This window comes from Centroberyx affinis, unplaced genomic scaffold (genome assembly GCF_046629955.1).
Source record: "Centroberyx affinis isolate AG114_WGS23_722 - 3 ecotype Tasmania unplaced genomic scaffold, CSIRO-AGI_Caff_v1 ptg003390l_1, whole genome shotgun sequence".
Taxonomy (NCBI): Eukaryota; Metazoa; Chordata; class Actinopteri; order Beryciformes; family Berycidae; genus Centroberyx; species Centroberyx affinis.
Genome location: NW_027281375.1, coordinates 647,965 through 659,734, shown reverse-complemented (window position 1 = coordinate 659,734; position 11,770 = coordinate 647,965). Strand labels below are relative to the sequence as shown.

The 11,770-nt window shown below is 41.0% G+C and overlaps 1 protein-coding gene across 2 annotated transcripts; it reads right to left on the bottom strand.

Annotated features, from left to right (window-relative positions):
• Positions 1–211: 211 nt before the first annotated feature.
• Positions 212–9,887, bottom strand: fbxl5 (F-box and leucine-rich repeat protein 5). Of its 2 annotated transcripts, none has more exons than XM_071539041.1 (11): positions 9,795–9,887; positions 8,827–9,042; positions 7,012–7,107; positions 6,655–6,850; positions 5,846–6,031; positions 5,599–5,724; positions 3,969–4,114; positions 3,761–3,843; positions 2,866–3,597; positions 2,022–2,170; positions 212–1,476 (listed from the first exon to the last, which is right to left on the bottom strand). In XM_071539041.1, the coding sequence occupies exons 1-11, from the start codon at positions 9,876–9,878 to the stop codon at positions 1,400–1,402; spliced, it is 2,091 nt and encodes a 696-aa protein (XP_071395142.1). In that variant the 5' UTR covers positions 9,879–9,887; the 3' UTR covers positions 212–1,399. The 2 variants fall into 2 exon arrangements, with proteins under 2 accessions (XP_071395142.1, XP_071395143.1); XM_071539042.1 differs by having other exon boundaries at positions 5,846–6,028; positions 6,661–6,850.
• Between the last annotated feature and the right edge of the window lie 1,883 nt (positions 9,888–11,770).

Here is an 11,770-nt window from a genome sequence, read left to right as displayed (position 1 = left end):
CTGATAATATATTAGGTTCTTGAAATTTGTATATTGATGTTGATAAAAACGACTTTGAGACATAACTACTACATCATCATGACTGTATAACATTTTTAACTGCTTGTATATATATTTCCAAGATTTCTCAATTCTCCTTCATTTAATTAGGTTTACACTCTAGTATTAAAAAAACAAAACAAAAAAACAACAGCAGAGCTTTAAACCCCAAGATACTTTTATTGTTCTGCTTCTGAATTTTACATTACCGATAGAACTCCTCATGCAAGAATTTTGAACAAGCAAATAATGCCTCTTGCAGATTGATTCAAGATGCAATACAATCTGAATGTTGACCAGAGAACACAGTGGCCTTCTTCTGAGCTGAAGGTGATTCTTTTAAATCCACTCTTAACTACGCTAAATCACCAACTGCACTGGCATGGGTTGTATCAAAATAGTCTCCTATATGTGCATTGGTCCATTTCTTTTCCCACAACATTGGAGTGCTAAAAGAAAGTTTTTCACTGAGATATAAGCAAAAGTCTCAACAGCAAACAGTTATAATGAAGATTAGGCATGACATCAAAGTTCTAAAGAGATGGTTAAGACTATACTGCAACATCAGATACCAATTCCTATGCCTGCACAGCCTGTACTCATGTCTCAGTAACTCAATGGATGCTGTGACAGTATGAATAGTGACTGTCTGTCAGCGTAACAAGCATTGGAGCCTGTGGGGATCAGAAGTCCTCAGTGTACTCTAGGAGTAACCATCAATACCATCACAGCTGTCCAATACAGTCAACTTCAATCTAGGGGGAGGAAACAATTAACTCAATCGTGCCTAATTTTCCACATCACCCTCTTCATTAAATTACAAATGTGCATGTGTGTGTCACATGAACTTGAAAAACAAATAATTCCTCTAAAACAGATCGCTTCATTGCTACAATCATTCAGGTTATTCTATGGTAAGTATAAATGGTATGGTAATAAATGAGTGATTAAAACACACAAGTGTGAGTGGGAGAAGGGGACCTAGTCAGTACAGCTTGTTAGTGACAGTTTAGGAAGCATGGTTTAATTTCCTACAGAAAACAGCAAGTACTTGGTGCTCACATTTCTCAAATTTTTGGAACTCAAAAACAAAATAAAACAAACACTTTTTCAAAACCAAAAAAAGGAACCAGAATGTACATTTGCAGATACTTCAAATCACACCCATTAATATTTTCCTTTTCTAAAGGAGTATTTCCTAGAAATACAGATGGAAATGGAAGTGCCAGGAGAAATATTTCTTTTACAGTTTCATCCAGAAACAATTTTTTGAGTGACACAAAATACAGCGAATGGTATTCCCAGGTTAAAGTGCAATAAAAGGAGACGTGACAGGGTGGGAGAGTGGCGCTAGGCGAGATCACTCTCCAGAGCGACAGCAGGCCCTGAAGCCACACTGCAGGTTCTGGCAGCCGCTGGCCGTGTCTGCGTGGGGACCTGCAGAGAAACACCACCGTTAGAGTGATCGTCCACTGAATCGCATGCCACAATACAAGGGATAAAGCTTTTGAGATTTACCGTCCTGCATGCCCTTGTATTCACAATCAACTGATATTAGAAAATTAAATTAGGATTTAAAGCACACAACTGGTTACAAAAAGCTGTCACAGTGAATGTAGAAGGCATCGTACTGGCTACTGTAATGCCTACTTACCTTCCAACTCACAAGATCAGCATCGGTTACTTAAGGCACTTACACTAGGACACATGCTATGTGGGGTTAGTAATATTTGTCAGTTATCACACATAGTAATAAGTCTGCTAACAAATCTACCTTCCATTCAATATGACATCTTCATATGCAATTTAACATCTAACACAGGCCTTTTCCAAGTGCCTTGCTATACCAGTGGTTTTAACCCCTAAACCCTGGCAATGCTAGTGCCATGCTCTACCCACTCAGCTATACAGGACCCTCGTCTCACATACATTCATCAACAATGTCTGTCACCAACATAAACAATTCCATTTCTGTGTGTTACCGTTGATGTTGTCGCAGTAATAGAAGTGCTCATCATTGAGGGCAGGACAGGCAGACACCAGCTCCTGCAGCCCCACCTCAGTGATGAAGAGGCAACCAGACAAGTTGAGATGCTCCAGGACAGGAAGTCCTCCACGCTGAGACAGAGCCCTGAAACACATGCATAAACATTTAGTATACAGCACCATGCACACCAATTAAAGACAGTGGTTATGTCTAAGTGAACACCAATAATCCCTTCTTAACCTGATTAAGGCAATAGTCTGACTATAGCAAATGTCATGTACATGCCTTAATCAGAATAAGACCATAATTGATGGAATCATAACCTGATTAACACAAGATTTCTACCTAATCTCACAATTTATTTGGCCATGTAAATATGTTAATCCAATTTCACTCAGTATTTTTTAAACCTGCACATGTGAAAAAGGTTACAGAGGGGGTTTACCCAGATGTAGTGGCAGAGTGCTTGTGCAAATGAAAACATGGCAACAGTCACGTCATAAACTGCATGGGTTATTATGGGTTTTTTGTTTTCAACTAGCACTCAAAATAATATTGCTTGCAATGTGTTCTGTAAATATCAATGCAATCAAAGGTTCCGATATTTTTCATCTGACTGCATCACATCCGCCCAACTATCAAATCAAGCCATATAAATCCTTGTTATTATGGGAAATTGTGTTACTTCAAATCATGTAAGGGCTTTAGTCAAGCTATCGCCTTTATCTGATTATTCACAATAACCAGTGATGTGTGCATGTAAACATACCCAAGTGTTACAAAAAAAAAAAAGAATATCCTTTTGGTTTGTTTGAAATAAAGCAAGAGATGATCTTTACCTCAAGCCCAAATCAGTGACTTGATAGCATCCAGAGAGACTGAGAAATCTCAGTGAGCGTTTAGCCTCTGACTGGTCAGTCCTGTTTCCATGCTCCAGACACTGCAGGCCCCCAAAGGAGCATTTAGTCCGAAACTCTGCAGTGATGCCCCTGGTAATGCCTGACTCACACTGAGGCCCAGTTAAAGTCCTGAGGGCCATTTCGCTAGTGCAGCAGGTGGAGTGACCACAGAGCATCTCCCCAGACATAGCATACTGCTGATGCAAATAGGAGGCATTAAAGCCAGTCCTGTGCCCGCGCCTCCTACTCCTCCTGCAACAGCATGAACTTCCCCCAAGCTGTGTCTCTACAAAACTCTTCCCTTCAGGAACAGACACCCCACCACGACGGCTCCACTCCGCTGCATCTTCAATATCAGCAAGGTCTGAGGGGTCCAGGACCCACACTTGGGTGGGGGTGCAGGCAGTGCCCCAACGGCCTGCCCTCTGCTTGAAAATTATGGCCTGCCGCTTCCGCACCACTGGATGTAGGTTCCTCTCATCCAGTAGGGTGATGGGTATTGGGGGACCTTTAAGAAGCTTGGCTCGTCGGTCTGAGCATTTCCCAAAGGATGTGGAAGATGCCAGGTCACCCAGCCCGATAGACAGTTTCTTCAGGGTGTGGTCAGTGATCTTCTCACACCCCGACAAGTCAAGGTGCTCCAAAGAGAGACAAGCTCCAAGAGATGACCAACTGAAAGAGAGTGGAAGACAAGCACATAGTGACGAGTATTAAATGAGTTCACATAAAAAATATAGCTGACTAATATTAAACTCCATGCCACTACAAAGCAAAGAGACTTGGATGAAAATTAAAGAGGAGAAAGAGACTGTGCAGATTAAGGTGCAACAGTTACCTGTCAAATGCAAAGTCCGTAACATCAGTCTGGGTCATGTCCAGGTGAGTGATATTAGGGCAGAGGCTGAGGATCTGACGCACCTGAAAGAGGACAAAAATACAGTGAATCCTCTTCGCAAGATGAAGTCAGTTCAGTCAGAAGCAATCTTCATATTTAGCTATTGTGCCATTACGGTGACAACAGGGGAAGATCTTGCACTACATACCATTTTACTGGAGACTGTAGAGCTGTACGCCAGAACAATGGACTTGACAGAAGAACCCACAGCTGGCAGAAGGTTCTGGATAATCCCATTCAGAAGCTTCTTCTCCCTCTGAGCAGTGCTAATTGCCTCCATATGCCCAGACACATCTAACACAAACAAGTGTTAGGATGAAACAATTAACTCATGTTAGATTTAGAGTTGATTTTAATGATCACCTTTAAAGCATGCTAGGTTTGGCCCCTAGCTATACAGCAGACCTGCTTGTTATCATCTTTTGAATCACTTCTTAAAACACACTTTATAGACTTGCTTTCATGTAATAATTTGGATTTTGCCCACTTTTAATCTTGTGCTGTTTGTTATGATTTTATTTCTTTCCTTAACCACTTTCATTTAAAATGCATTTCTCAGTTTTTCTCAGTTATCTCCCTTTCATACATTTTAAGCTGGTCCTTTAAAGCCCATTTTACACAGATGAAAAAAAAAAGCTGGGTTGAAGCCATCCAACTGAGTCATGAAGCCAGTTCAAATTCGGCTTTTTGTGCTGTGTGAAAGGAGTACCTTAAAAAGCAATCTTTCGTACGCATTACGTGGTGAACGTTATTATACCGTGTTACGTTACATCGCAAAGATAACCAACTGGAAAAAAAACACACGTCATCACCTATGTTTACCTCGAGCCCAGCGGCAAACAGCTGAGCTGAGTGTGAGATACAACAGCTTTGGCAGCTCCATTGATTTTCCAAATTAAACATCAGGAATGTCAAACTAGCCCATGCCTGTAGAGAACGGTGCCGTTATTTTTGCGTGATATCTTCTCCTGGCTGTGGTCAAGTTTTTAGAAGACTCGTCTGCATTACTAGTAGCTATATGTATAGTTTCCACTGCCTTGCGCACTTTCAAACTGTGGAAGAAAATTCAACATATGTATTAACAGCTGAACTGGGGTCACCTCAGAGAATGTAAGGTTTCATGATGTATTGTCACCTCACTGTAGCCCTTGTGCCATAACTTACTATGCCAGAGGTCTTGTTGTCACAGAGTGGCTCCTGGATGTCTCTGAGATGTCTATGGAAGCTCTAACTTAAGAGATAACATTTGTTGCTTCTACTCTACTTTGGTGACCTGTTCTAATGTCAGCACATTCTGTATGTCCTTGGAAGATATATAAAGGACTGGTTCAATCTCTTTCTCTTCGAAGAAGTGTATGTAGCCACCTGCTGTGTGCATCTCTTCCTCTCATGAGACTCCTTTTAATAAATATATATTCAAGTAAGACGAACCTCTGACTCCAGAACATTTCTTCAACACAAACAATTACAAAAGATGTTAAAAACATAAAACTTTTACAGTCCAACCCATCTTTAACAGCTGATTAGTGTAAACAACTGCTTGCATGTGTCTGGTATTACTTAGCAAGAAGTTGGCAAATTGATGGCTTGTTAAAGGCAGGTGTGAATGGATTTAGAACTAGCAATGCTGCATTTCCAATAGCACCTTTTTGCCAACTTCTGTCTGAAAGGGGCTTTAGATAAGTGCTATATAAACAATTAATTACAATAACATTTTCTGAAACACTGTTTTCGTCACTACAATTGATGCGTGCTCCTCAGTGAAGATCAAATCTCACCAGACTCATCCACATCAGCATCCTCATCCCATTCCTGATAGGCTCGACCCTCATCCTGTCGACTCTTCACCCACTCGTCATCCGGCTCCTGGTCAAGATCACCTGGAGGGCCGCTATAATAATCCCCTACATTAAAGACACACACACACATTAGTGGGGCAGCACCACTATATAGCCACCATAATTATGTTGAATACCTTACAAGTGTAAAACACTTCGGGGTAAGCAACAGCTATCAGCAGCTCACCTCTGGCCCAGTGTACAGGGTAGAGGTGCCTCCACAGAGAGCCAGTCTTGGTCAGCTCTGACCAAGCGGTGCACACTTGACTACAGCGACACAGATCATCAGGGCCCAAGTGGAGGAACAGCCTCAGCATGATCTCTGTAGGGAGCTGGGAGATGTGGGTTGAAGAACGCCCCTTCTGCTCCAGTTCTGAGGAACAACAGAAAACAGCTTTGCCTTTGACTGACTCTCAAGACAGTCAAATTTGAAGTGTACCTCTTAATGCCATAGTAGAACCAATGACTGAAATGACATGAGGTAAATTGTCAACTCATTTCCTGTAAAAGCTAGTTACATCGACTGGAACAACCTCCTTATGAAGACGGCAAGTTGGGAGTGTTATTTACCCAGGGAATGAATGCTGATCTTGTTTGCTTGTTTTAAATAACACCTGCTCCACAGTTACTCACTGACACTCATACCTGGGGCTATCTATTACAGCCACAGTCTTAGACTGTTTGCCACTGAACCTTTATAGCGGAGCAGTTGGTGCTTAAGTGCCTTACTCAAAGGCCCTCCAATGGTAGTTTTTACGGAAAAGGCAAGCTTTTGTTTTTTGCTTCCTCCAAAAAGATTTGCCCAGCTGGTCCGGAGATTCAAGCCGGTGACCTTCTGGTCACAAGCTGGCTTCTCAAACCTTTAGGCTGCCACAGTGGTGGTGTTTGTTTTGAACCGCAAGTATATTGGAAATACTCAGGTAGTAAAGATAATACAAATAGTTTACAATTCCCAGTTGTAGACGTGAAAAAACATTTGTGAACAGACTCACTAACCATCATCTGTCTTCTCATGATCTGCATATTTGAAGGCTTTCTGCAGCTCCTCTGCCTGGCTCCACAAGCTGAGTCCCTTCAACACCTCAGCTGCACAGTCCCATTGCTGCTGGCTGCAGTGCTGCGCTATCACCTGTTTCTTGATGTCCTTGAGCTCCTCGTAGGTGAAGTATTGCATCAGCATAGGCTGAAACACCTGCAATACATCTCGTTAGGTTATAACAAATGCTAACAGTGCAACAGACTGGACTACAAAGAAAAATGTTTTCACAAAGTTCCTGGAGCTCACCCATTCTTTGGGAAATCATTTGATTAAAAGATAATTATAAAAAACACAGACATTTGAATGTTTTATACCTCTTCCTCTTCCTTCATGTGGGGCAGAAAGTCCTGTGTGAAAGCTTCCAGTCTCTCCTTCAGCTGCTGGGCATAGTTAAGCTGCTCATATTCATTCTAGAAACACAGCATATTATTTATTTAAATTATGTAATGCATTTCAAACATGACAGCTAAACGACAGTCAACATAACAGCCATTCACAGCCCCATCTACAACTTCTTCTGCCAGTTCAGTCCTTTCATACAACTACACTGCTATAATGCCATGACAAAATAGGGTGCGGTCACATTGTGACACATTTTTTGTTGTCACTGAATTACAACACATGGCAATATAAAAAATTCTAATCCTTCAGTAAATGTTAGTATAATGTATGAACTCTTGAAAGAAAATTTTAACAACCTTTTCAGAATTAATAATCTCAACTAGCTCTTTCACGACAGATTAAAACCATGGTCCTCCAGCTATTACTCAACAAATATCTTTACTATGTATTATTTATCCCAGTTGAAACTAAACATTTTTTTTCCCAGCTGAAGACGGAGTGCAGGATCTCCATGTTTGAGGGCTTGTCCAAGGCAATGGAATGTTCCTCTGTTTTTACAAACTGATCGGGAAAGAGCGGAAGTTAGCATTTACACAATTACACCATTCTGGAAAGCCCATTTTTGGTTTGCCCATGGCTTGAGAGAGAACAATAACTCTTGTCTCCTAACACCATTAAGCAGATCACAAAAACAATCCTGCCTCTATTATACAAATTGAACTCAAATAGGTCAACATATCAGCCCACTTCTTTCTGCCAAAGGCCTCATTCTCGTCAGCACAACCATCCATAGACAAACACAGCAGGACCTACCACCCTAACATTATGTACAAAGTTGTTAAAAAAAAATCTGTCTTAACGCAGTTCCCTCTCCTCCTTGCCATTTTTTTAGGCAGATACTAAAATTTGTCAGATGGCTTGAATGCATATTATTCTACATTCAGAAGCTGAAATATCTTTCCTCTTCTTAACACTCAACACATACATCGAAACTGGCACTACTGTTTCCGTTCCAGTGTATAGACCAAACCCATAAAAAAAAAAAGACTCTGCTCTAACCAACCACTCGACCTAGTAGAAAAACATATTCTGACCAGGAAAATATTCAATGTAAAGTACAGCAAGTGCACTGCTAGTTTCATTATGGTAACTGAGCAAAGTGCACGATTCTTTCAGCTGTACACCAATCTTCCATTTACGCTGCACATGAGCTTTCCAAATACAGTGGTAACGTGTGCATATTTTGTCAGTGACACACTGAAAAGCGCCATTATGTGCATTTGCATGTCAGTGTAAACTGATCAAGTTGAATTTTATCCCCACTTGTTAAGGCGAATTACCACTATACAGATGGCTTTACACATTGTAAGCATGTATTTCAATAGATTCAGTAGATATTTGTAACATTTTTAAAATGGCCAATATTCCCATGTAATTTCTCCATGTCAAATAATACAATGCCATCACATTAACAGAATAATAGTCTGCACTGTTTCATGAGACATTTGTGTTTGCTAAACCCACCTAGGCAGCACCCATATTTGTTGGCAATGTACAGACTGTCATGCTAGATATAGTGACTTTGGGTGGCTAACCTAATAGTTTCTCTAATAACAGAGTGTTACCTCCCCAGTGGTCATATAGCATCAACTGAGCTCTGATGGACTCCTGTATGATTTACCTGCAAAGCCTACCATTTCTCTGCTGAGTAACACTTAAACATATGGGACAGTACATTTAGGCCCATGGCATGTTCATGAATTTCACTTCAAAACTTATATATTCACCTTAACATTGTGCAGCCCTTTCTCAAAGAGGGATAGCATCTCTGAGAGTTTGTTGTCAGAGTGCACATTGTACACGGTGCAGCTGCGTTGTTGCAACAAGCCGATAATGTACTCATTCTCGATCTGTTCATGCATCTTGAACTCCTTAAATGTGGCACACAGTGACTGAAGAAATGAGCGGAAATCATTGTTGTTGGAGAAGTTAGTTTTTGACAGCTGTGGAAAAAAGAGAAAAGGTGTGTATCAGGGTCACATGTTAAAACTACAAGTGATATTTACTCTGACAAATTGCTGAATTAGCTACTGTTATGCTGGTCTCTGAGGTCGACCAGAAAACTAACGCATTTGATGAATATAAACATTAGCACTTCTACGGGTAACATTACATCAGAATAATTGGTACTTCCTCCTTACCCCAACAACAGCTGTGGTGGGGCAAGAATCAGATAATGTTAAACCAGACAGCTAAAGTTGGAAATAGCTCAAATTGGTACAGCCTTTATGAATCACCAAGTGATAAACTAACATGTACGTTAGCGTTAGCCTAACTGGCATGTTGCATAACCAGCTACATTAGCTTGCAAGTTACGCTAACGCGAGCTAAACATATGACAGTTAGCAAGCGTTAGCTGGTTAGGGGGTGGGTTCAGGTTATGTTACAAAACAACAGTCCTACTTCACTTGGCTGGCCAACCAACCGCTTCAATCTAATGTACATTATGTCTAGCCACGTAGCTACCGTTCGCAAACTAGCGGTAGAGGATTTGAGACAACCCAACATCTCAACTGCTTCGTCTGAGTGTTGTGTATACTAGCAGTTAGCTAGCTCGCTAGCTAGCTATCACGCTAGCTAACGTTAATCAACTTCAGGGCTGGCATAGCTGGCATTCACTCGCCAGGCGAACATGTATCGTTAGATATTCCTCTGTATAACTCAAAGTCGATGGTCAGTATTTACTCATACACACCTTCTCGCAGTATAGGCCCACCAACTGCTTCATTCGCCAGTGTGGGCCAGTAAAAACATCCACCTCATCTGGAAAAGGAGCCATCTTCACACACTGAACCTCAGTCAGTGCGTCATTTGCATGGCGATACAATCAAGCAGGAGGTGTGTGCGAGCAAGTCACGTGACTGAGCTACAAGAGTAGACGTACTGATCTGGGACCAATGATTAGATACATAATGCTATCAGCTTTAGTACATTTCCAGAGGCAACCTGGTCTCAGATCAGCAGTCACGTTCTCAGGCGCAAAACTGGCTCTTATTTATGCCACTTGATGCATGAGCAATTTACATGCAAAACAAACAAGCATACTAGATTACATTTCTCTATGTCCTTCTGGACATTTCCTAAGGAGACATGTGGAAGACCAAAATAGTCACAATTAAATAAATAAATATGTATATACATAACTAAATACATAAATAAATTAATAATTGCTTGATTGTTTTTCTTTCATTTAGAATTTCAATTCATAATTATTATTTCATAATAACATGACTATATTTAATTGTAATTTTATTTCATAAAAACTTTTTTATTTTTCAAATATATATATATATTTTCAATTACATGATATCATTCAGAATTACATTTTTCAAAGTGGTTCTTTTATTTATCTTTTTCTTTTTTCATTGCTCCTCTTTTTATTTCATAATAACACTTTTCATTTCATAATGTCACTTTTCATAATGTCTCAGCCGTCTGTCAATCAATTGGGTAATCCTTTGCAATCGATTATTTTTCCTGGCTCTGAGGCTGGTCTTGCCCCATGGGCCAAATGACGTTAAAAAAAGTCATAATATTAATATATAAAGAATAAAGTGGTAATTTTAAGAAAAAAGTCGAAATATTAATTTCATATAGTATCAGCTTACAACTACAGCTACAATTTACACAGATTTTATACAATACATTTTGCTCATTTTCATGAAGGGTGACAATAATACTGGAGTTGACTGTATATGTATATGTATATGTATCATGCTATTCCTGTATGATCATTTTTGATTTTTACAATGCATCAATTCACAGTAAATGAAAAAAAATTGACTGAAATGGACTGATTTCAATGCAACACTGAATTTATTTTTTGCAGAGGGATTTCAGTCCCTCTCTGTTTCCTCGGCTGTTTTCCTCAGAGTTTGGAACAGCCGACGGAAGAAGCATCAGACTCTGTTCTTCTTCTTCTTGGTCTTTTTGATCCCTGAAAAATGACAATCAATGATCTTGATGGAAGTAGACATGAGCTACAATGTGAGCGGACCTGATGAAAAACTTTTACCTGATGTGGTGTCAGAGGATTGTTGCACCTCCTCCTTCTCCTCAGTGCTGACCAGGCTGCTAGTCAAGCCTTCCTGGACTGGAGTAATGGCAGGGGCTTCAGCAGGGAGGCTCAGAGGAACCAGAGGAGCTTTAGTAGGGAGGCTCAGAGGAACCAGAGGAGCATTAGTAGGGAGGCTCAGAGGAACCACAGGAGCTTCAGTAGCGAGTCTCAGAGGAACCACAGGGGCTTCAGTAGGGAAGGTCAGAGGAACCAGAGGAGCTTCAGTAGCGAGGGTCAGAGGAACCAGAGGAGCTTCAGTAGGGAGGCTCAGAGGAACCAGAGGAGCTTCAGTATGGAGGCTCAAAGGAACCAGAGGAGCTTCAGTAGGGAGGGACGGAGGAACCAGAGGAGCTTCAGCATGGAGGCTCAAAGGAACCACAGGAGTGTCAGTAGGGAGGCTCAGAGGAACCACAGGAGCCACAGTATCTTTTCCAGCTACTCAATCATACATCTGCGCAGGTCTTCTTACCTCTTTTGTGGTCAGCACTTGAGATATTTCCATGTGTTTCTGTGGCTCGAACATCATACAGATTTCCCCCACTGTGACATCAACGATCCTGGTCAGCAGCTCTGGCCCAAAGCGTTTCAGCTTCTCCAGCAGGACATCTGGAGTG

Excerpts from the sequence above, each read along its gene's own strand:
- fbxl5 (XM_071539041.1), bottom strand. The coding sequence starts at position 9,878 with ATGGCTCCTTTTCCAGATGAGGTGGATGTTTTTACTGGCCCACACTGG. Across the intron at positions 6,851-7,011 it reads ACATGAAGGAAGAGGAAGAG|GTGTTTCAGCCTATGCTGAT; the intron begins GTATAAAACATT and ends GATGTATTGCAG. Across the intron at positions 2,171-2,865 it reads GTCACTGATTTGGGCTTGAG|GGCTCTGTCTCAGCGTGGAG; the intron begins GTAAAGATCATC and ends CATGTGTTTCAG.